A 21159-nucleotide genomic window follows, 5' to 3' on the forward strand; every position below is an offset into this window, starting at 1 on the left:
TCCCTTCCCACCCTGGGCTTGGAGGTCACCTTCCCCCAGGCCCCAGGCGACACCCGGCAGGGCAGTGCCCGCCCGCCCTCCGAGCCCCACAAATCCGTGTCGAATGAATGAACGGCGCCGGGCAGGGAGGCACCCGGCCTCCTTCACGCCGCATCCTCTCCCGGCCGGGGCGCGGCCACCCCCGCGCGGCCTGGCTCGGGGCGCGCGGAGGCCCGGGGCGGGCGGGTGCGGGGCGGGAGGTGGCGCCGGGCGCTGAGTGGCGGCTCCGGGCCCACCCCTGGCGCGCCGGTGCGGGCGGGAGGCGGGAGGCGGGGAGCGCAGGGGCGGCGGCGCGGGCGAGCGCGGCAGCGAGCATGTGCCGCGGAGCCCAGTAACCAGGGACGACCGCGGCCACAGCGGCGGCGGCGCCCGGCCCAGCGCAGCTCCGCGCCGCGGCGCCCGGACCGCCCGGGCCCGCGCTCCGGGAGCCCCGGCGCCGCCAGGCAGCCGCGCAGCCGCCCGAGCCCCGCGCCCCGGGCCCCGGGCCGCGCGGGCGCGGCGCAGACAAAGGCGCGGCTCCGGCCCGGCCCGGCCCGGCTCGGCTCGGCTCGGCCCGGCCCGGCCCGCCGGCCTCCGCGCGCCCCGCCCCGGCCCGCGCGGGTCCGGCCGCTCCCGCTGGGCGCCCCGGCCGGGTTCGGCCCGGGGGGCGGGGGCCGCGGCCGCCGAGGATGGGGAAATCCAACAGCAAGTTGAAGCCTGAAGTTGTGGAGGAGCTGACCAGGAAAACCTACTGTGAGTGCGCGCGCCGCGACCCCTGCCCCGCACCCCTCCCCCGCCGTCGCTCGGGGGCCTCGCCCCGCCGCCGCCTGCACGCCGCCACCTTCCCTCCGGCACTGCCTGCCCCGCCTGCGTCCCTGACCCGCAGCCGCGCCCCCGCCCCACACCTGGCCCTATTGTTCTGCACCCGCACCCCGGCCGGGCCCTGGGCGGGTGCCGCCTGTCAGCACGCGCAGGGGGGCCGCCCCCGGGCCGGGAGGGCTCCCCAGCCCACCCGCGACCCCCTCCGCTCGGTGCCATCGGCAAGGGCAGGGGGCGTGCGAGGGCGTGGGCGGTGGTCCCGGGAGGGGGCGCCGGGGCGCAGCGTGGCTGGGGCTGCGCGGAGCCGCCTGGCAGAGCGCGGCGGGTGGGTGATTCATGGATCACGCTGCGAGCTCGGCCCGTCGCCCCCTCCCTGGCCCCACCGCGTGTGTTGGGTGCGGGGTGGGGTGCAGACCTTGCAGAGAGCTGGTGGCGGGAGGCAAAGGGACCTTGTGGGTTGCAGCGTTTGTAGGCTGAGCCCTCCTCCGGCCCCGTCTGACCACCATCCTCTCTGTCTTCCGTCACCACCACACCGGGAAATGGGTTTACACTGGGTGCAGCCGTCTGTTTGATTCCCTGGGCGCGTGGGCAGGGGGAGGGTCTGCTCCTTCCCCCATCTCTGGGTGCATCCTGGGGCTGTTGTCTACCCGCCCCGCTTCCCAAAGCCCCTGCCTGTCCGCTGTCTGCACCAGGCACCCCCACGTGCCAGGAAGTCCTGGGCACTGGGTCCCGACTGCCCCGTGCTTCTCTGGGGACAGGGAGGGAGGGGTGGCTGTCTGGGATGGAGGGGCCTCTGTCTGGGGGTTTGACTTGGAAGGGGCTTGGGGCTCGGAAGCCGATGCCGTGAGGACCCAGCCCCTCTGCACCACCCTTGACCGCCCACCCCCTGTGCTGCTGGAGGCCCGGAGGCAGCCTCTCCTGGTGCATTGCACAACCTCTGCTCCCCCACCCCCCAACTCCATCCGTCTTCCGGGCTCGTTTGCAGGTCTGTCCGAGCCCACGCGTTGGCTCCCTGCCCCTCAGCCCTGCGTGTTTGAACAAAGGGGATTTCCTGAGTGGGCGCTGGGACTGGTGCTCCCGGCTGGGAGTGTGGCACGGAGACCCCACACCCGGGCGGTGCTCCCCGAGGGGCTGAAGCTGTCCGGCCTCAGCTGCTCTCGGCTGCTGCCGTTTGGTGAGATGCGGGGCTCTCCTTGAGCTGAGTCCAGGTGTGGCCCCCAGCCTGCGGGCGGGCAGGCTGCAGATGGGGCTCGCGGGGGCCTGGGCCTGGGGAGGCATGGAGCCAGGGCTCCTGGAACTCTTTGCCTGCGTGCGTGGTGGGCGCCCTCCCCATCTCCGCTTACAGATGAGGACGCCGAGACTCGGAGAAGCCGAGCGGCACGCGTGGTCCCCAGGCGGTGCCAGGACTCTCACTCGGATACATCCCGCTCCAAGGCCGTGCCAGAGAGAGACGGCGGAGCTCAGGCCGGGAGCCCTTCTGTGGGTTTCCTTCAAGCTGTGGTGGTGGGGCCTAGAGGGGAGGGCAGGGGGCCCGGCTGCTCCTTGTGTCCAGCCCCCTGGCCCTGCGCAGATCCGGCTGCTTGGAAGGAAGAAAGCCAACTGGGCTTTGCTAGGAGTGGCGTCCACTGCTGGCTGGGCTGCGCATAAAGGCCTTGGGAGACATGGAGCCGTCCTGGGCAGGAAGGGAGAAGGCCTGGGCACTGTCTTCCGGGCCGGTGTCATCAAGGACTTGGGTGCAGTGCCGGGCCCCGTGGCCGGCCGTCGCGTTCCCCGGGGTCACACGTAGTCCACCCCAGGTATAGCAGAGAGGGCCACCTGCGTAGACTTCCTGGGGATGGGGGGCGGAGTCACCTGCTGTTGTTCCCGGGGCGCCTGTGAGTGTGTTGGGGGGAGCGAGAACAAAGCGCCCAGGAAGTGCTTGCAGAGGGTGGACTCTCCAGAGAGCTTGTTAAATCGCAGGGTGCCTGGGCTGCTCGCCCACATCTCTGCTTCCTTAGGTCTGGGCTGGTGCCCAGGCATTTGCAGCCTTGACAGGTGTTTGTCGTGCAGAGCTTGGTGCTGGCACGAGCTGCGGGGGTTCCAGGCCACCTTGTGCTCAGCGGGGAGGAGGGCGTGGGGAGCCCCTGGTGTCCTCATGGGAGCTGTCAGCGCCCGGTGACTCCCGGTGGCAGGTGGCGAAGTAGGAGAAGGGATGAGGCTGCAGCGGTGTGGCCGTTGCCCCGCACGTGGGCATTTGGCTCCCAGCGGCTGGAACCCTCGGTCTCGCAGACCTTCCTTCTCCTTTGCAGATGAGATTATTACATTATCAGGGCCCCCTAGACCGGTCCCTGGCATGGTATGGTTCGTGCCCCGCCAAGACCTGGAGAGCAGTGGTCAGCATTGCCCAGTTTCCTGGAGGTCTGAGCCGCTGTCCTGCAGCTCAGGAGTGTCCCTGGGTGTCCCTGGGTGTCCAGGCTGCAGGACAGGCCATTCGTCTCTCATCTGTGAAATGGGTATGTTCACGGCCCCTGGCGCCAACAACGATAACTGTTGGTCCATAGTGTGTGATGAATGGTCATTAAATGTTAGGGGCATTATTATTTATTTCCTAAATTTTATTTATTGTGCTTGAAAGGGAGAGAGAAATAGAGACACAGAGATCTTCCGTACATTGGTTGACTCTCCAAATGCCCGCCACAGCTGGGCCAGGCTGAAGCCAGGAGCTAGGAGCTCCAACTGGGTGTCCCATGTGGGCGGCGGGGGCCCAAGCACGTGTGCACCCCCCAGTGCCTGGCAGGGTGCGCGTTGGCAGGGAGCTGGGTTGGAAGTGGAGCCGGGAGTGAACCCGGCCCTCCAACATGGGAGGTGCCCTAAGCGGTGTCTCCTTCGGCGCCAGTGCCCGCCCCGGGGGTGACGGGTCCTGCCGTTGCTGTGACCTGACAGCGCGGCTTCGACTCCACCTGGTCTTAAGTGTGGCTTGGATGGGGGGGCCTCTCCTGTCTCCCCACGCCCTGGCCTTTGTGGGGGCTTTGGTGTGCCCGGGTGGGCAGGGGCCTGCTTTGTGAAGTGGCCTCCTCCAGCCCCCATGCGTCGCGTTTTAGGCCACCCTGACCTGCTCAGGAGACAGAGAAGGGAACGAGGGACATCCCTCCTGCCCCCAGCGGAGACCTGCCAGGGAGCCCAAAAAACTGAGTCCTCCGCGGCGGTCAGAGCTGCGCCAGCGCCCGCAGCCCGGCCTGCCTCCCTGTGCAGACCTCACCCCGGAGTGCTAGCAGGCGCCCAGGGACCCTCCGTCCAGGGCAAGCGGGTGGTCGTCTCCTGTTCTTCGGCAGCGCTGGCTCTGCATTGACCTTGCCTGCTAACCTTGAGTCCTGATGCCCGCGATGGTGCCTGGCGCCCGTTGTAGCTTGTGGGGGAGGAGTTTGTGGAGGGAGGAGCAGCTTGTGGGGGAGGGAGCACTTGTGGGAGAGGGAGTAGCGGGGCGGGAGGAGCAGCCTGTGGGGGAGGGAGCAGCTTGTGAGAGAGGGAGCAGCTTGTAGGGGGAGCAGCTTAGAGGAAGGAGCATCTGGCTGGGGAGGAGTAGCTGGGTGGGGAGGAGCAGTGTGTGGGGGAGGAGCCAGTGAGCCGTCTGGGCAGGCAGCTGCGTGGCCTCTGTGACCCAGAGCAGGGAATGGGTCCCTGGCCCTGGGTTGGGTTCCAAGTTGGGAAGAGCAGATGTCGCCGCGTGTGGCTGTGCGGGGTCTGTGGGGTCTGTGGGGTCTCCCTGATCACACTCCCCCCTGCCGACTCTGCTCAACCTGGAGTGGGGGCTGGGCTGCATGAGGGCGCCTGGGCTGGGCAGGGGGAAGGCAGCAGGCGGCTTCTGCAGTGCCCATGCAGCCTGGGGGCTGGGGGCTGCCCAGGGAGCCCCTCCCATATCCCCCCCAACCGCGCAGTCACAGAGAAGCTGAGGTCGGACTTCGCAGCGGGTAGGCCTGGCAAGAGACATCACCTGTCTTACGAAGCAGGCGCTCAGATCCTGGAGAGCGGCTGTGTGACCTTGGGCACGCTGCTTACCCTCTCTGAGTACCGGTGGGCCCCTCGCTGATCGCTGACCACACCAGACTGATGGGCCCGAGAGGGCTCCCACACGGAGGGAAGCTGGCTCGGGGCCAGCCGGTCTGGGGTTCAGGCCTCTCTTGGCCCCAGCTCATGGAGCACCTCTTTCCTTCTCTGGCGAGCAGGTGTCCTGGGAGGCTCCGGTGGCGCACTGAAGGGTTTACCGTGGAGCCGTGGGGCAGGGGGAGCCTGCCCCCTTGTGCAGAGAGGAGGGGGCTGAGGCCCACCCTCTCCTCCCGGGACCACCCCCAGCCCAGAGGTGCTGGCTCCGTGCTCTGTCAGGAGACATCTTTCTCCTGGCCTAGGCCTCAGGGTTGGCCCCCCAGGCGTGGGGCAGTGGGCGATGCCAATGGCTTGCAGTCCAGGCTCCCGTCATGCCCTGAGGGCCACAGGCAGGGGTTAGAGACCCAGGCCTGGCTTGGGAAGAGCCTCCTTGGCTGCACTCCGAGGCGTGGATTGGGGGCCAGGGATAGAGCCTGGGGCCCCCCCGGAGGAAGGGGGCTCAGCAGGACCTGGTGAATTTGCCGTTGTCTGCTCTGGGTTTCCCAGCTTTTAAGCATTTGGGGCACTCAGATGCATAGTGTGGTGCAGCCTACAAGTGCAACATAGTGTCATCATCTGCTCTCCTCCCAGAAGTAGCCCTGTGGGGAACACCTTGGTTCCATTGTTTTATGTACAAGGTTGGTTATTTACCTGAAAGGCAGAGTGGTGGGGCGGGGTCCTCCATCCTCTGCAACAGCTAGGGCTGGACCAGGCCCAGGCCAGCTCCTGGAACTCCAACCTGGTGTCCCCCTTGGGTGGCAGGGAGCCACCTGCTGCCTCCCAGGAGCAGGGAGCTGGATTGGAAGCGGAGGTGGTTGGAGAAGCTGTGTCAACACCTGCCCTTGTATTTCATCTTTTTTTTTTTTTTAAAAAAGGATTTATTTTATATTTTATTTGAAAGGCAAAGAGAGAGGAACACACACACACACACACATCTTCCATCCACTGATTCACTCCCCAAATGACCACAACCACTGGGGCCGGGCCAGGCTGAAGCCAGGAGCCTGGAACTGCATCTGGGTCTCCCGCATAGGTGGCAGGAGCCCAAGCGCTTGGGCCATTTTCCACTGTTTTCCCACGTGCATTGGCAAGGGAGCTGGGTCAGAAGTAGAGCAGCTGGGACCTGAACCTGCGTTTCATAGGGTGCAGGCATCGCAGGCAGTGGCTTAACTCACCACGGGACAGCGCTGGCCCCTGCTGTGCGGCGTCCTTTGTAGAAACACCTCTGTTCCGAATGTTTGAACATGTTTCTCCTTGATGATGGTAACCAAAAAGGGGCTATGGGCTAGGGAAATTCTGAAAGGCTTTAAACATGTATGTATATTTTTAATTGTGTTTTTTTTTTTTAATTTTTTGACAGGCAGAGTGGACAGTGAGAGAGAGAGAGAGACAGAGAGAGAAAGGTCTTCCTTTGCCGTTGGTTCACCCTCCAATGGCCACCGAGGCCGGCGCACTGCGGCCGGCGCACCGCGCTGATCCGATGGCAGGAGCCAGGAGCCAGGTGCTTCTCCTGGTCTCCCATGGGGTGCAGGGCCCAAGCACCTGGGCCATCCTCCACTGCACTCCCGGGCCACAGCAGAGAGCTGGCCTGGAAGAGGGGCAACCGGGACAGAATCCGGCGCCCCGACCGGGACTAGAACCCGGTGTGCCAGCGCCGCAAGGCGGAGGATTAGCCTAGTGAGCCGCGGCGCCGGCCTAACTGTGTGTTTTAAAGGCAGAGGGAGAGAGAAAAAGAGAGAGAGAGAGAGAGAGAAGGAGAGAGGGAGAATCTCCTATCCACTGATTCTCTCCCCAAATGGCCTGCATCACTGGGGGACCCAAGCTGGGAACCCAGAACTCAGTCCGGGTCTCCCATGTGGTGGCAGCAGCCTACCAGTTCACCTCACCTGCTGCCTCCCAGGGTGCGGGTTTGCAGGAAGCGGGAATGGGGAGTGGAGCCGGGACTTGAGCCCTTGGACTCGCGATGGGATGCGCCCCAAGGGGTGTGTTGCTGCGGGGCTGTACTCCCGGCCAGGCCACTAGAGGGCTTTAGTCCCGGTCGGGGCTCCAGATTCTGTCCCGGTTGCCCCTCTTCCAGGCCAGCTCTCTGCTGTGGCCCGGGAGTGCAGTGGAGGATGGCCCAGGTGCTTGGGCCCTGCACCCCATGGGAGACCAGGAAAAGCACCTGGCTCCTGCCATCGGATGAGCGCGGTGCGCCGGCTGCAGCGCGCCGGCCGCGGCGGCCATTGGAGGGTGAACCAACGGCAAAGAAAGACCTTTCTCTCTCTCTCTGTCTCTCTCTCTCACTGTCCACTCTGCCTGTCAAAAAAAAAAAAAAGTGGCTAAGCCGCTCTCCAGAAAGCGCGTTCCAGTGGACACTGCCAGCGAACGTGGCTGAGATGGCTGAGAGTGCGCCTGCTTCCTGGCAGTGCTGCCCGTGCGAGTATTGCTTTTCTCAACCAATGCCAATGTCGTGGGGAAGACGAGGGAGGCTCGCGGCTGCAGCGGCCGTGTCTTTGGTGGCTGCCCTGGGCGATCCTGGACGCTTTGAGCTGCAGGGGACTCTTGGGGTCATTTGATCCAATGCCCTCATTGTACAGATGGACAAACCAAGTACCAGCGACAGGAAGTGTCTCCCCCAAGGTCACAGGACAGCTTTATCCCAGAGATCTCTGCCTCTTGGGTATGGGTGCTCCTGGTGTGTGTGTGTGTGTATGTGTGTGTGTGTTTTAAAGATGTATTGATTTGGGGCCGGCGCCGTGGCTCAATAGGCTAATCCTCCGCCTTGCGGCGCCGGCACACCGGGTTCTAGTCCCGGTCGGGGCGCCGGATTCTGTCCCGGTTGCCCCTCTTCCAGGCCAGCCCTCTGCTGTGGCCAGGGAGTGCAGTGGAGGATGGCCCAGGTGCTTGGGCCCTGCACCCCATGGGAGACCAGGAAAAGCACCTGGCTCCTGGCTCCTGCCATCGGATCAGCGCGGTGCGCCGGCCGCAGCGCGCCGGCCGCGGTGGCCATTGGAGGGTGAACCAACGGCAAAGGAAGACCTTTCTCTCTGTCTCTCTCTCTCTCTCACTGTCCACTCTGCCTGTCAAAAAAAATTAATAAATAAATAAATTAAAAAAAAAAGATGTATTGATTTGGGGGCCGGCACCGTGGCTCACTTGGCTGATCCTCTGCCTGGGGCGCTTGCATCCCATATGGGCGCCAGGTTCTAGTCTTGGCTGCTCCTCTTCCAGTCCAGCTCTCTGCTGTGGCCCGGGAAGGCAGTGGAGGATGGCCCAGGTGCTTGGGCGCCTGCACCCGCGTGGGAGACCGGGGGGAGGCACCTGGCTTCTGGCTTCGGATCGGCATAGCTCCGGCCGTGGCGGCCATTTGGAGGGTGAACCAACGGAAGGAAGACCTTTAAAAAAAAAAAAAGATGTATTGATTTGGAAGGCAGAGTTGGGAGGGGCGGAAAGAGAGAGACTTGCATCTGCTAGTTCACTCTGCACATGGCTGCAATGGCCAGGGCTGGGCCAGGCTGAAGCCAGGAGCCAGGAGCTTCCTCCAGGTCTCCCACGTAGGTGCAGGGGCCCAGGGACTTGGGCCATCCTCCACTGCTTTCCCAGGCCATCAGGAGGGAGCTGGATAGGAAGTGGAGCAGCCGGGACTCGAGCCAGTGCCCATATGAGATGCTGGCATTGCAGGTGGCGGCTTAACCGTCTCCAATCACAGGGCCGGCCCCAGGATGCTCGTGTTGTGGTGTGGCAGGTGAAGCCACCGCTTGGGATGCCTGCATCCGGGTATCAGAGTGCTGGTTTGAGTCCCAGCTGTTCCACTTCCAACCCACCGTCCTGCTAATGCACCCTGGGAGGCATCAGATGATGGCTCAACTGCTTGAGCCCTGCCGCCCACGAGGGAGACCTGGATGGAGTTCCGGCTTCGGGCTTTGGCTTGGTCTAGCCCTGGCTGTGGCTGGCATTTGGGGAGTGAACCTGGATGGAAGATCTCCCTCTCCTGCCAAGAGCAGCAGAGTGCTGAGGGCTTGGGGGCCTGCTGCGTCCTGGCCGAGTGACCCTGGAGGCCACGCCCCTCTCTGAGGCCCAGGAACCTCCTGGGTGAGATGGGGATGACAATGACGCCTTTCCCGGGGCAGACCCAGGGCCAGGCACGTAGTAAGTGCTGAGCGCAGGCTTTCCCAGGAAGGAGGCGGCCTGGCTGGCTGCAGTGGGGGCCGGTGGTTCCTGGCCACTCCCCCGGGGCAGGCCCAGGGCCAAGGCCTCTGCTCGGGGGGAGTGAGTGCGAAGGGGGGGCGTCTGTGCGTTGAACCCAGCTGGCGAGGGCTGGTTCTGTGCCACCTTCCACTGTACCCTGGATCCCCAGGGACCTTGGGGCGGGCACGGCTCTTAGCTTCTGCGGGCTCACTTTCCTTTTTATATATATATAATATATATTATTTTATATATTTTATTTATATATATATTTTTTATTTGACAAATAGAGTTAGACAGTGAGAGAGACAGAGACAGAGACGAAGGTCCTCCCTCGTTGGTTCACTGTCCAAATGGCTGCTACGGCCGGAGCTATGCCGATCTGAAGCCCGGAGCCAGGTGCTTCCTCCTGGTCTCCCTTGCTGGCACAGGGGCCCAAGTTCATCCTCCACTGCACTCCTGGGCCACAGCAGAGAGCTGGACTGCAAGAGGAGCAACCAGGACTAGAACCTGGCACCCATATGAGAGGCCAGTGCTGCAGGCGGAGGATTAACCTAGTGAGCCACAGTGCCAGCCCCTGCAGCCTCGCTTTTCTAGGGGGAGATAAGAAGAGAGGTTTTCAAAAAGTTCACGGAAAACCCAGATGGTGCAGGAGCCGGGCAGGAGCTTCCAAGATTCTTTGCGCCCAAATCAACGGATCCTTTGTCTCCATTTTTCCCTATGAACTTTCTGTCGTACACTCACTGAACTTCGGGGCTCTGCTCTGCGCCCCGCTCCACTCTCCAGTGGCTGGGGCGGGGGATCTGCAAGGGACGGCACCTGGGGTCCAGCGCTCAGCTCCCCGTGACCCAGGCCCTGCTGGTGCCGCTGCCTGCTCCCAGGTGCCAGTGGAGGTCCCTGTTTTGCAGATGAGGCTGGGGCCCAGGCACAGTGGAAGCTGGCTCATGGCCTCTAGGCTGGCCAGGGTCCTGTCGTAGATCAGCCACTGACCTCTGTGACCCTGGAGCCCACACACCTAATCTCAGAGCCGTGGAGAGGGGCCTGGTGCCCAGGGGAGGTGCTTGGGCGCTGGTGTGGGTGCAGCAGGCACTGCCGATGGTGCTACCAATGGCGTGCAGCTCCCAGCCAGAGCAGCGGGTCCTGGCCTGTGCTGGCAGTGTGGGCGAGCCCCGTGGGGCTGTGCGTGAGGGCGGCGCCGGGCAGGTTGTAAATGTGAATGCGCCACAGACAGGCCAGGAACTCGCGTGGGAGCTCAGCTGCTGGCTCGGGGCCACACGACGCTGCTGCCACTTCGTGGTGCCCTCTGCCCTGGCCTGGGGGGTGGTGGTGGGCGGCCCTGGAGCCCCTTGGGTGGTGTCAGGAGCGACGGCAACACCGCCACTTGCCCAGTCTGTGGCCGTGAGTACAGAAACTGCACACCCGGAGTAGGGAGTGTCCTGCCCATTGCACAGACCGAGAAGAGGAGGCCTGGACAGGCTCAGGGTGTGCCCGAGGCCTCCCCGGTGGTCGCCCCCCCCCCCCCCAGGAAGGCCCAGGTCGTGGAGCTGCCAGAGCCGTGCCTCTCGTACCCTCTGTGAGCCTCGAAACCTGCTTCAGGTGGTGAGTGCTCTTTCCCTGGAGGCATCCAAGCACCCACAGGAGCTGTGCACTGACCAGGCAGCCGGCTCCCTGGGCTGGCTGTGAGGTTGCACGGTGGCTAGGGTCCTTTGTTTTCCTTAAAATTTATCTATTTGGAAAGGCGGAGTCAGAGAGAGAGGGTGAGACAGGGTGAGAGATCTTTTATCCACTGGTTCAGTCCCCAGATGGCCAGGCCCAGTCTCCCACGCGGGTGCAGGGCCCAAGCACGTGGGCCATCTTTGCTGCTTTCCCAGGCCACAGCAGAGCTGGACCGGAAGCGGAGCAGCCGGGACTCTACTTGGGCCCATCTGGGGTGCGGGTGCTGCAGGCTGCAGCTTTACCCACTGCACCACCGCGCTGGCCCCTGGTTCCAGGTGCTTTGCCCCCGAGAGGGGCCTGGGGGCTTCCTCCAGCAAGGGCAGGAGAAGCGCACTGACGGCACGGGCAGTGGGCAGCTGCCCCACCCCCCACCCCGCCGGCACCGTGCCCTGGAGGCTCTCAGCCTGAGCCAGCCTGGGGGAGGCCCCGGGCTGACCTTGTGGCTGGCACTGTGCCCGTGCGCTCAGGAGCAGCGTACCCCCTCTGACAGTACAGGTGCCTCCCCTGTTCTTGGGAACCTGCATGGGGGGCCGCAGAGCAGGGTGTAGCCCCAGGGGAGGTGGCAGCACCCTGGCTGCCCCAGGGGGTGTTCCATGAGCAAAGCGAGAGACCAGGTCCTCAGGGGTGCCAGGTGGGGGCCATGGGTTGTGCAGTGCACAGCGTGGAGCCACAGACAGGGCAGGCCTGGCCTGTGAGTGTCACCTCTGAGATGGGGTGGGGGTGGAGTTGCCGGGGAGCCTGGGGGTCCTGGGTGTGGCCCGCCCCTCTGTGGCCTTTGTGAGATGGGAGCCATCGCTTATCAGCCCCAGGGTGCCCTGAGCACGCTGCCTGCAGGGAGGCGCTCCTGGCCCGGGCAGGAGCTCCGGGCAGCTGCTGGCTTTGATCCTTCTGGGCGCTGGCAGAGGCCCCAGGAAGCTGGCAGGGCGGCTGGGCCACCGGGCTCTGGCCCCCGGCGGGAGGAATGTGGCTTTGAGGAATGCTGGGCACAGGGCAGAAATAGCTCTGTCCTGTTTCGCTCCCAGCCTGGGCTCTCAGCCGGGAGGGAGGTGGCCCGTGAGTGCCACCTCCTGTCCCAGCCTCGGGGCTCGGCCCCCGGCCCCCCTCAGCTCTGGCCTCTTTTTCTTTTTCTTTCTTTCCTTTAAACCAACAAGCTGATGCGGGCGCCGGAAAGCTCCGGGTGAGAGTTCAGGTCCCTCCCCTGCACCCCCAGGCCCCCGCAGAAGGAACCCAATTCGGCTCTGTGGGCTCCTACTCAGGGACCTGCCAGGCTTGGGTGGCCGGGGCCCGGCTCCTCCGCTCGGTGGCCTGGGACCTTGCCCAAGCCCTTTCCCGCCGAGCCTCCTGCCGTCACGTGTGCAATGGCAGATGATGGTGAGCCTGGCCCAGGAGTGGGTGGGTTCCTGTGAAGGCCAGGCTCGTGTGTGTGAAATGGGCAGTGGGCGGGGCCGGTGCTGGCGCGTGGTGGGTAAAGGGTGCTTGCATCCCTTATGGGTACCGGTTTGAGTCCCGGCTGCTCCACTTCCAATCCAGCTCTCTGCTGTGGCCTGGGAAAGCAGTGGGAGATGGCCCAAGTGTTTGGGCCCCTGCACCTGCATGGGAGACCTGGAAGAAGCTCCTGGCTCCTGCCCTTGGATGGGTGCAGCTCTAGCCGATGGCGGCTGTCTGGGAAGTGAATCAGAGGATGGAAGATTCTCTCTCTCTCTCTCTCTCTCTGTAGCCCTGCCTTTCAAATAAATAAATAAATATTTTAAAAATAAAAGTAATATGGGCAGTGGGCACCTCTCTCAGTTGGGGGGTACAGGTGGGGGAGGTCCGGTCCACGGCTCCCGGGCGGCTCCCGGGCAGCTCCCCGGTGACCCTGGGCACAGTCGGTGGAGGCGTGCGTCCCCAGGAAGGGTCCCCAGCCTAGCCAGTGTCACCCTCAGGCCTGAGGGCGATGGCCTATTTGTCCCTGCCACTCCCCTTCAGCAGTGGATGCTGGGAAGACGGGGCCACGTCGATGGCTCACCGCTGTGTCGCCGGCTCCTAGGGCAGAGCCCGGAATGAATGAAAAGACAGACAACTGTGGCACCTTGCTCTCGGGGTGAAGCTTCTCCTCGTCCCTCCCTGGGCCCCCTCTGCCCCTGGCCTGGGGCCCCTGGGCCTCTGTCACCTGCCGGGAAGCCGCGATGGGTCCGAGGCGCTAGCCCGTGAGGGAACCGGCCCCCCCTGCTCCCGGCTTTTCAGAGGAACCAGAAGCTCCGTGTTCAGAGGCAGCTGGGGCTATTTTTGGCGCCGTGGGGGAAAGCGGAAGCTCTCCTTCTGCTCCCCGCGATGCCGTGATGTGCGGAGCACAGGAGACGCCCAGCTGCGAGCCCGGGCTCCTGCCCGCCTCCCGCTCTGTGGGCCTTGGGGTCCCCAGCCTGCCCGGGCGGCTGTGACGAGAACGTGAGGCTCAGGGGCTTGGGCTGTGAGCCCCGATTCACTGGCTCCAGCCCCGTGAGAAATGTTCTGGGCTGGCTCAGCCACCGAGGCCCGGCGGCTCCGGGAGCCCTGGGGTCCTGTGCAAGGCACCTCTGGACCCGGGGGTGCCCAGGCCACCCCCTAGAAGCCCAGTTTGGTGGGGAGCACTTGTCAGGTCAACAGTCAGGTCCAGAGAGGTCAGTGCACGATGCGACGGGAGCCTGCTGGTCTGGGGTGCATGGGGGAGGGCTTCCTGGAGGAGGGGCTGTTTCACTTGAGTGTTGCCAGACCTCCCAAGTTCTTTGTTGTTTCTCTGAAATTCATAAATGACTGTTATTCATCCTGCAGGTTTTAAAAAAGTTTATTTATTTAGAGAGAGATCGCCCATTCATTGATTCACCCCACAATGTCCCCAACAGCCAGGGCTGGGCCAGGACCAAGCCAGGAGTCTGGAGCTCCATCCTGGTCTCCACATGGGCGACAGGGACCCAAGGACTCAGGCCATCCCCTGCTGCCCTCCCAGGGTGCGCACGAGCGAGAGGCTGGCATTGGGAGCGGAAGTGGGCCTCGAACCCAGGGCCTCCGATGTGGGCTGCAGGTGTCCTGAGTAGGACCTCAATGACTGCCTGCCCTGTCCTGCATTTTGTTTGCTAAATCTGCCCGGCCCCCCGCGGGAGGGGTCGTGAAGAAGGCTGGGGGCCCTGGCGCGCGTCGGTGGGGCGCTGGGAGTGTTGCAGGTCCAGGGACGCTGCCTCCCAGGCCTGGAGGCCCCGAGGCCCCGAGCCAGAGCCTGGGCCGTGCTGAGCCTCAGCTCCCGGAGGGAGGGGCCTGGCGAGTGCCAGGCCTGGGCGAGCTGCGGTTCCCCTGTGTGCTGCAGAGGTGCAGGGGGCGCAGGTGCAGAGGCGGGGAAGGGAGGTGGCCCCGAGCCTGCCCGCTGACCACTGCGGGGGCCGCCCCGGGGTCTCTCCCCACTTCTCCCCTGTGCTCTGCCTGGGCCTGTCTTAGGCTTCCCTGCCGTGTTAGCTGTGCCGGAGACCAGCCCAGCCCCTGCCAGCCCCTCGTACCCCGCCGTGGAGGGAACTGAGGCAGGAGTTGGGGTTGGGTGGGGGGAGGGGATGCTGGCCAGGAGACTCCAAGACAGTGGGGCGGGGGAGGAGGCAGCCTGGCCCCGGGAGGCCCGGCACAGCCACGCACCTGCTGCTGTGCCGCCTTTATTTATTTATTTTTAATTTTATTTTTAAAGATTTATGTATTTGAAGGTCAGAGTTACACAGAGAGAGGATATGCAGTGAGAGAGAGAGAGAGAGAGAGGTCTTCCATCTGATGCTTCACTCCCCAGTTGGCCACAATGGCAGGAGCTGCATGGATCCAAAGCCAGGAGCCAGGAGCTTCTTCTGGGTCTCCCACGCGGGTGCAGGGGCCCAAGCACTTGGGCCCCCTTCCACTGCTCTCCCAGGCCAGAGCAGAGAGCTGGATCGGAAGTGGAGCAGCCGGGACTGCAGGCCAGGGCCGTACCCGCTGCGCCACAGCGCCGGCCTCCCGGCTCCGTTCTTGATTCCAGCTTCCTGCTAACACAGATACTGGGGGGCAGCAGGGATGGCTCTCAGGGACTCGACAAGGCCCTGTGTCTGGGGCACTGCCCTGCCCCCGGTGCCCCGCCCAGGGCCTGGTCCCTTGACAGTGCTTGAGAATCAGTTGTTGGATGAGTGAAGGGGGGAAAAAAATCTGTTCCTTCCGCCGGCCTCTCTGCTCTTCCCACTTCACAGATCAGCAAGCTGAGGCTCAGGGAGAAGGACTCAGTAGAGAGGAGCTTTTCCGACGGGCAGGTGGGAGGCTTCCGTGTCTCCCGTGGTCTGACCTTGGCACGTGCACCAGGCCCCTGGCTGGGCCCCAGAATCTTCCCCGAGCTCTCGCAGGCCCCACGGAGGCAGCAGGTGTGGCTCACCCGTCTTGGGGTCCCCTCTCTTGGAAGATCCCGAAGCTGGCAGCAGCGGTGCCCGGGGCCCAGGGCAGTTCTCGGGGCCCCGCCTCGTGGGGGGGTGTGCGTCAGGGGTGGCGTCGGGGGCTCTGCTGGCCAGGAAACGATGCCGACCTTCAGAAAGGCTCAAAGTAGCTGCACCTGCTTCCGGCGTGAGCACCTGCTGTGTCGGGTCCCGCTGGGGCAGACGGGACGGCGCTGGCAAACACAGGCGACCACAGGGCCCAGGCCGCCCCCCGGGCCCCTGGCGCTCACGTCTTTACCTCGTTCCTGCGCGCACAGTTGTGGCCTGTGTCTGCCTCGACACCCGGGCTCGGAGAGGTTGAACCACTTGCCCAGCATTGCACAGCCGGGAACCGAGGGAGCCGGGGTGACCGGGCCCTGTAGTCGGAGCAGGCGGTGCCTCCCTGGGGAGTCACAGAGGCCAAAGATTCAGTACCTTTAAAAAAAAAAATAGAGAGGCAGAGAGACTGAGAAAAAAAAGAATGCCTGCCCACTGGGCCACTCCCTAAGTGCCTGCACCTGCCGAGGCTCGGCCAGGCTGCAGCCGGAGCCGGGAGCTCCCTCAGGTCTCCCACGTGGTGGCAGGGACCCGGCAGCCTCGCAGGGTGCACATTCGCAGGAAGCTGGAATCAGGAGTGGAGCCAGGACTCGAACCCCAGCGCTCTGGTGCGGGATGCGGGTGTCGCAAGCGCCAGGGCAACCACCCGCCCCCCATTTCGCACCTCTTTAAGGGGGCGTAGCAGCTGGGCGACCCCCAGAGAGTGTTTGTGTGATGGCACCACAAGCCTCTCCCCCAGACCCTGGCGCGGGGCCCGGCCGCGCCGCAGATGAGTTTTGGGCCGTGGGGAGGTGTCGCCACCTCTGGGAGCCTCAGTTTTCCAATCTGGGAAATGGAGATAAGCAAAGCCCCCCCACCCCACCCCTGCCTCGCCGAGCGAGATCCGCATAGGCCACAGGCTACGCCCAGGGCCAGCACACAGTAAGCGCCTACTAAGCGGCAGCTTTGTTCTCAGAAGCCTCTAGACAAAGTGCCTTTCCTGGAAAACTTGGGGGAAAATTGTTTAATGGATACAGAAATTAAAATCATTGCATCTGCTTTATTTTCAGAGTAAAAGACGCGCCTGTAGCGGTGAGGCAGGCCCCCCCCCCCCCCGCCCCGGGCCAGGGCATGGGCTGCAGCTAAGCCTCGCTCTTCATGCTGCTTGGATTCGGCCCTCGCCCCTCAGCGCTCCTGTGGGGGACCCCTGTGGGCAGCCCACCGACTCCCCAGCCGTGAATCCCGCCCGAGGTGGGGGCCATCACTTGCTTGTGAGCGAGATGCAGGGAGCATTCTCAGCCCCATTTCTCAGATGAGAAAACTGAGGCTCGGGCCCAGGAAATGGATGGCAGAGATTCAAGTCTGGTGACCCTGAAAGTGAGGAGCGGGGCAGGCGGGGGGCCCGTGGTTAAGCCGCCCACTGGGACGCCCGCATCAGAGTATTTGGGATGAGTCCTGGCTCCAGTCTTTTTTTTTTTTTTTTTTGACAGGCAGAGTGGACTGTGAGAGAGAGAGACAGAGAGAAAGGTCTTCCTTTGCCGTTGGTTCACCCTCCAATGGCTGCCGCGGCTGGTGCACCATGCTGATCTGAAGCCAGGAGCCAAGTGCTTCTCCTGGTCTCCCATGGGGTGCAGGGGCCCAAGCACTTGGGCCATCCTCCACTGCACTCCCGGGCCACAGCAGAGAGCTGGCCTGGAAGAGGGGCAACCGGGACAGAATCCGGCGCCCTGACTGGGACTAGAACCCGGTGTGCCGGCACTGCAAGGAGGAGGATTAGCCTAGTGAGCTGCAGCGCTGGCCGGCTCCAGTCTTTTTAAAAATAAAAAAAAAAAATTTTAAGATTTACTTATTTATTTGAAAGTCAGTGTTACAGAGAGAGAGGACACACACACACACACACACAGAGAGAGAGAGAGAGAGAGAGAGAGATCTTCCACCTGCAGCGGCCAGCACTGGGCCAGCTGAGTCAGGACCCTGGAACTCTATCCGGGTCTCCCACGTGGGTGCAGGGGCCCAAGCACTCGGGCCATCTTCCGCAGCCGTCCCAGGCGCAGTAGCAGGGAGCTGGATTGGAAGTGGAGCAGCCGGGACTCGAACCAGTGCCCGTGTAGGATGTTGGCATCACAGGTGGTGGCTTTACCCGCTATGCCGCAGCGCCACCCCCCCCCGGCTCTGTTCTTGGTTCCAGCTTCCTGCTAATGCAGACCCCGAGATACAGCAAGGGATGGCTCTCGTCTTTGGGCCCCTGCCACCCACGTGGGAGACCCCAGCTTGAGTTCTGGGCTCCTGGCTTTGGCTTGACGCAGCCCAGCTGTGTGGACGTGTGGGGAGCGAACCAGTGGATGGGAGAATGTCCGTCACCTGACTCTTGCTGTCTCTCAAATAAAATAAAGAACAACAGAAAAGTGAAAGTGAGCAGGGTCAGTGCACCCAGGAGGAAGACGGAGGCAGGGCCTGGCTCTCGCGCCCGGGGAGGCACAAGGAAGGGGCACCTTGACGAGCAGAGCCGGGCACTCTCCCCCCACCCAGAGGCGCGCATGCCAGGACCTTTGAGTCACGGGGACCAGGCTTCCGCCCCTGTTCCTCCACCGCTTCCGTTTCAGAGGGGGCAGCGCGTTGGCCGCGGCCACACAGTGACCAGGTAGACGTTGGGAGGGGCCCCAGCTCCTGGGGACCTTGGACAGGTGGGACTGGGCCTGAGTTTTAGGGGGTGGTGAGCAGGTGTCAGAGCTGGCCCAGGCCTGGCCCGAGGCTGCCCGTAGAGTCGGGGCCCGCCGTCCCCTGCCGCGGGTCCCAGCCTGCCCGGCGGGTACAGTGTTGACAGCCCCACTGTGTGGGCAGGCGGGCCCGCCCGTCCCTCCTGCCGACATCCCGAGCCGTGCGCCAGCCCCAGCAGGAGTGTGGGCGGCAGCGGGCGGAAACAGCAGGCACCCGGAAGGCTGTGCTGCTGCCACCTCGGCAGGGGGGGGTAAGGAGGGGGCCGTAGAGCCCCCCGGGGCAGGGCTGAGCGGGCAGTGGGGGCTGGGGGCTTTGGGGAACCCGCCTTTCCTGGGTTGGGATGAGGGGCTCTGGCAGTGCCTGCCTTGGTGGGTGTGCCCCTGGGCATTCTGGGCAGGAGGCCAGGCCTGGCGTGGGGGCTGGGGGTGGCAGGGGTCCCAGGCTCTTCTCACCCCAGCAGAGGCACTGAGTGACAACCACAGCCACCGAGCCGGCGCACTGACCTCTCAGCGCCAAGCAGCACCCTTGGGTGCCCCCTTCCCACAGGGCTGCCCCTCGGGGTGGGGGTGGGGGACCTGGGACCCAGCCTGGGCTGTCCAGAGCCTTTACCCTGCTCTGCCCTTCCTGGGAGGTTCATAGCAAAAGCTTTGCCCCCACATTTTCTTTTCTTTTTTTTTTTTTTTTAAGATTTATTTATTTATTTGAAAGTCAGAGTTTCACAGAGAGAGAATAGGCAGAGAGAGAGAGAGAGAGAGAGAGAGAGGTCTTCCATCTGCTGGTTCACTCCCCAATTGGCCGCAACAGCCGGAGCTGCGCCAATTTGAAGCCAGGGGCCGGGAGTTCCCTCCGGGTCTTCCACATGTGTGCAGGGCCCCAAGCACTTGGGCCATCTTCCACTTCTTTCCCAGGCCACAGCAGAGAGCTGGTTTGGAAGTGGAGCAGCCGGGTCTTGAACCGGTGCCCATATGGGATGTGGCGCTTCAGGCAGCGGCTTTACCTGCTACACCACCGTGCTGAGCCCCCCTACATTTTCCTGCTGCCTGAAGATCCCTTTGTGGAGTGGGGAACCTGGAGATGGTGGGGGCCCGGCTCTGTGGACAGAGGGGAGAGGTGAGCCCCCAGCTGCTTCCCCGGCTGCAGCCCCGAACTCACCCGCTCTCTGCCAGGCCGCTCTGAGCTGCCGAATTCTCCACTCACTTCTCAAGAGCCAGTGGCCCTGCCTGCTCTGAGCTCCTGCCCCCTCCTACGGGGGCGGGGTCCAGCCCACAAGTGGCCACCAAGGGACGATGGCCCGGAGCCTCTCCTGAGGCGGCTACTGCCTGGCGTATGCATTTAGATTGGGTGGCAGAGAGACCTAGAGAGAGAGAGAGAGGGGAAGTGCTTCATCTGCCGGTCCATTTCCCAAGTGCCTGCGACGGCCAGGACTGGACTGAGCCGGAGCCGGGCGCTGGGAGCTGGGGGCAGGTCTCCCACGTGGGCGGCAGGGACCCGGTCACTTGAGTCACCACCTGCTGCCTCCCAGCGTCTGCCTAGCTAGGGAGCTGGAGTCCAGAGCTGGCCTGGGGCCTCACACCCAGGCCCTCCCCCGCGGGACGCGCCCCTCGGCTGCCCGCCCACCGCCCACGTGCTGGGTCTCTGAGGAGCCTGGGCGTGCCGGCCCCCGAGGCAGGAGTGCAGGAGAAAGGCAGCTCGTTCTGAACGCTGGCCAAGGCCAGGCGTGATCCTGACGGCAGACAGGTGAGGAGCAAGCCCTGGGATGCTCTAAACCCGGCCCAGTGGGGTGATGACGGCCGCAGCCTCCTGGGGTTCATCCTCTGGCTCCTGCACGCAGCACGCGGGCCGACTCCGCGGGTGACGCCGGGGGCTTAGCGTCCTGCTGGGAAGAGGAGGAAAAGTCTCCTATGGAGCCCTGGCACGTTCAGTCCGTCCTTTGCAGGATTACAGCTGTTGTCCCGTCGTACAGATGAGCAAACCAAGGCCCAGAGATGTGGCATCGCCCAGGACCAGTTAGGGCAGGGAGCCCGGCCTGGAGCCTGTTCCCTGAGCCACTGCGTCCCAGCCTGGTCAGGCTCCTGTCTGACTCCATGCTGGAGAGCAAGTGGGAAGGCCATGGGGGGCCAGGAGGGCTTCCTGGAGAGGGACTGCCCGGCGGGCTGGTGCAGGGTGCGTAGGTGAGCTAGGTGGGCGGAGATGAAGGGGCCAGTACCCGGGCACGAGGCTGGGGCCACCAGAGGGGCTTAGTTGGGTCACCAGCTGGGCGGTGCGCAGGGGACCCCGGGGGGCTGCCCGTGAGGATGGCCTGCTTTCCTGCCTGCCCTGGACCCCCACCGAGGGAGGCCGTGCCCTGTTAATTTCACACTGGGTGGAGGCTGGGGGGGGCGGTGGCCGGAGCCCAGGGTCCCGCATACCTGCCCCCTCCCCCCAGTCTCTGTCCATCCTCCCAGCACCTGTAGGGCAGGGCCCCTGAACCCCTGGTGTCGTGGGGGGTGCACAGCAGTGAGGAGCGCAGATACCCCCAGGTCTTTATTTTGAAAAACTTAAGGCAATCGTTGGAATCAGTGTGGGATGGGTCCTGTGCCTCCACCCTCTGACCCATTCCCTGTGCCCCCTCCCTCTGGCCCATTCCGTGTGCCCCCTCCCTCTGTCCACACCCTGTGCCTCCTCCCTCTGGCCCGTACCCTGTGCCTCCGCCCTGTGCTTTGTCTCTCTGGCTGGTGCCCTGTGCCTCCTCCCTCTGTCCACACCCTTTGCCTCCTCCCTCTGGCCCATACCCTGTGCCTCCGCCCTGTGCTTTGTCTCTCTGGCTGGTGCCCTGGGCCTCCTCCCTCTGTCCACACCCTGTGCCTCCTCCCTCTGTCCACACCCTGTGCCTCCTCTCTCTGTCCACACCCTGTGCCTCCTCCCTCTGTCCACACCCTGGGCCTCCTCTCTCTGTCCACACCCTTTGCCTCCTCCCTCTGTCCACACCCTGTGCCTCCTCCCTCTGTCCACACCCTGGGCCTCTTCTCTCTGTCCACATCCTTTGCCTCCTCCCTCTGGCCCGTACCCTGTGCCTCCGCCCTCTGGCCCGCGCCTGTGTGTGTGTGTTTCTGGGCCTCCCCATCTGCAGCCTCTTCAGCCTCCCAGAAGCTGCGGTGTCCTG

The 21159-nt window shown here is 64.1% G+C and overlaps 1 protein-coding gene across 1 annotated transcript in view; it reads left to right on the forward strand.

Annotated features, from left to right (window-relative positions):
* The first annotated feature begins 604 nt into the window (after nucleotides 1-604).
* Nucleotides 605-21159, forward strand: part of NCS1 (neuronal calcium sensor 1) — a 48792-nt gene continuing 28237 nt past the window's right edge. Inside the window, exon 1 of the mRNA XM_070058088.1 lies at nucleotides 605-771. Within this exon, the coding sequence (XP_069914189.1) occupies nucleotides 708-771 (64 nt within the window). The 5' untranslated portion in view covers nucleotides 605-707. The remainder of the gene's footprint in view (nucleotides 772-21159) is intronic.

The sequence above is a fragment of the Oryctolagus cuniculus genome, chromosome 1, assembly GCF_964237555.1.
Source record: "Oryctolagus cuniculus chromosome 1, mOryCun1.1, whole genome shotgun sequence".
Lineage (NCBI taxonomy): Eukaryota > Metazoa > Chordata > Mammalia > Lagomorpha > Leporidae > Oryctolagus > Oryctolagus cuniculus.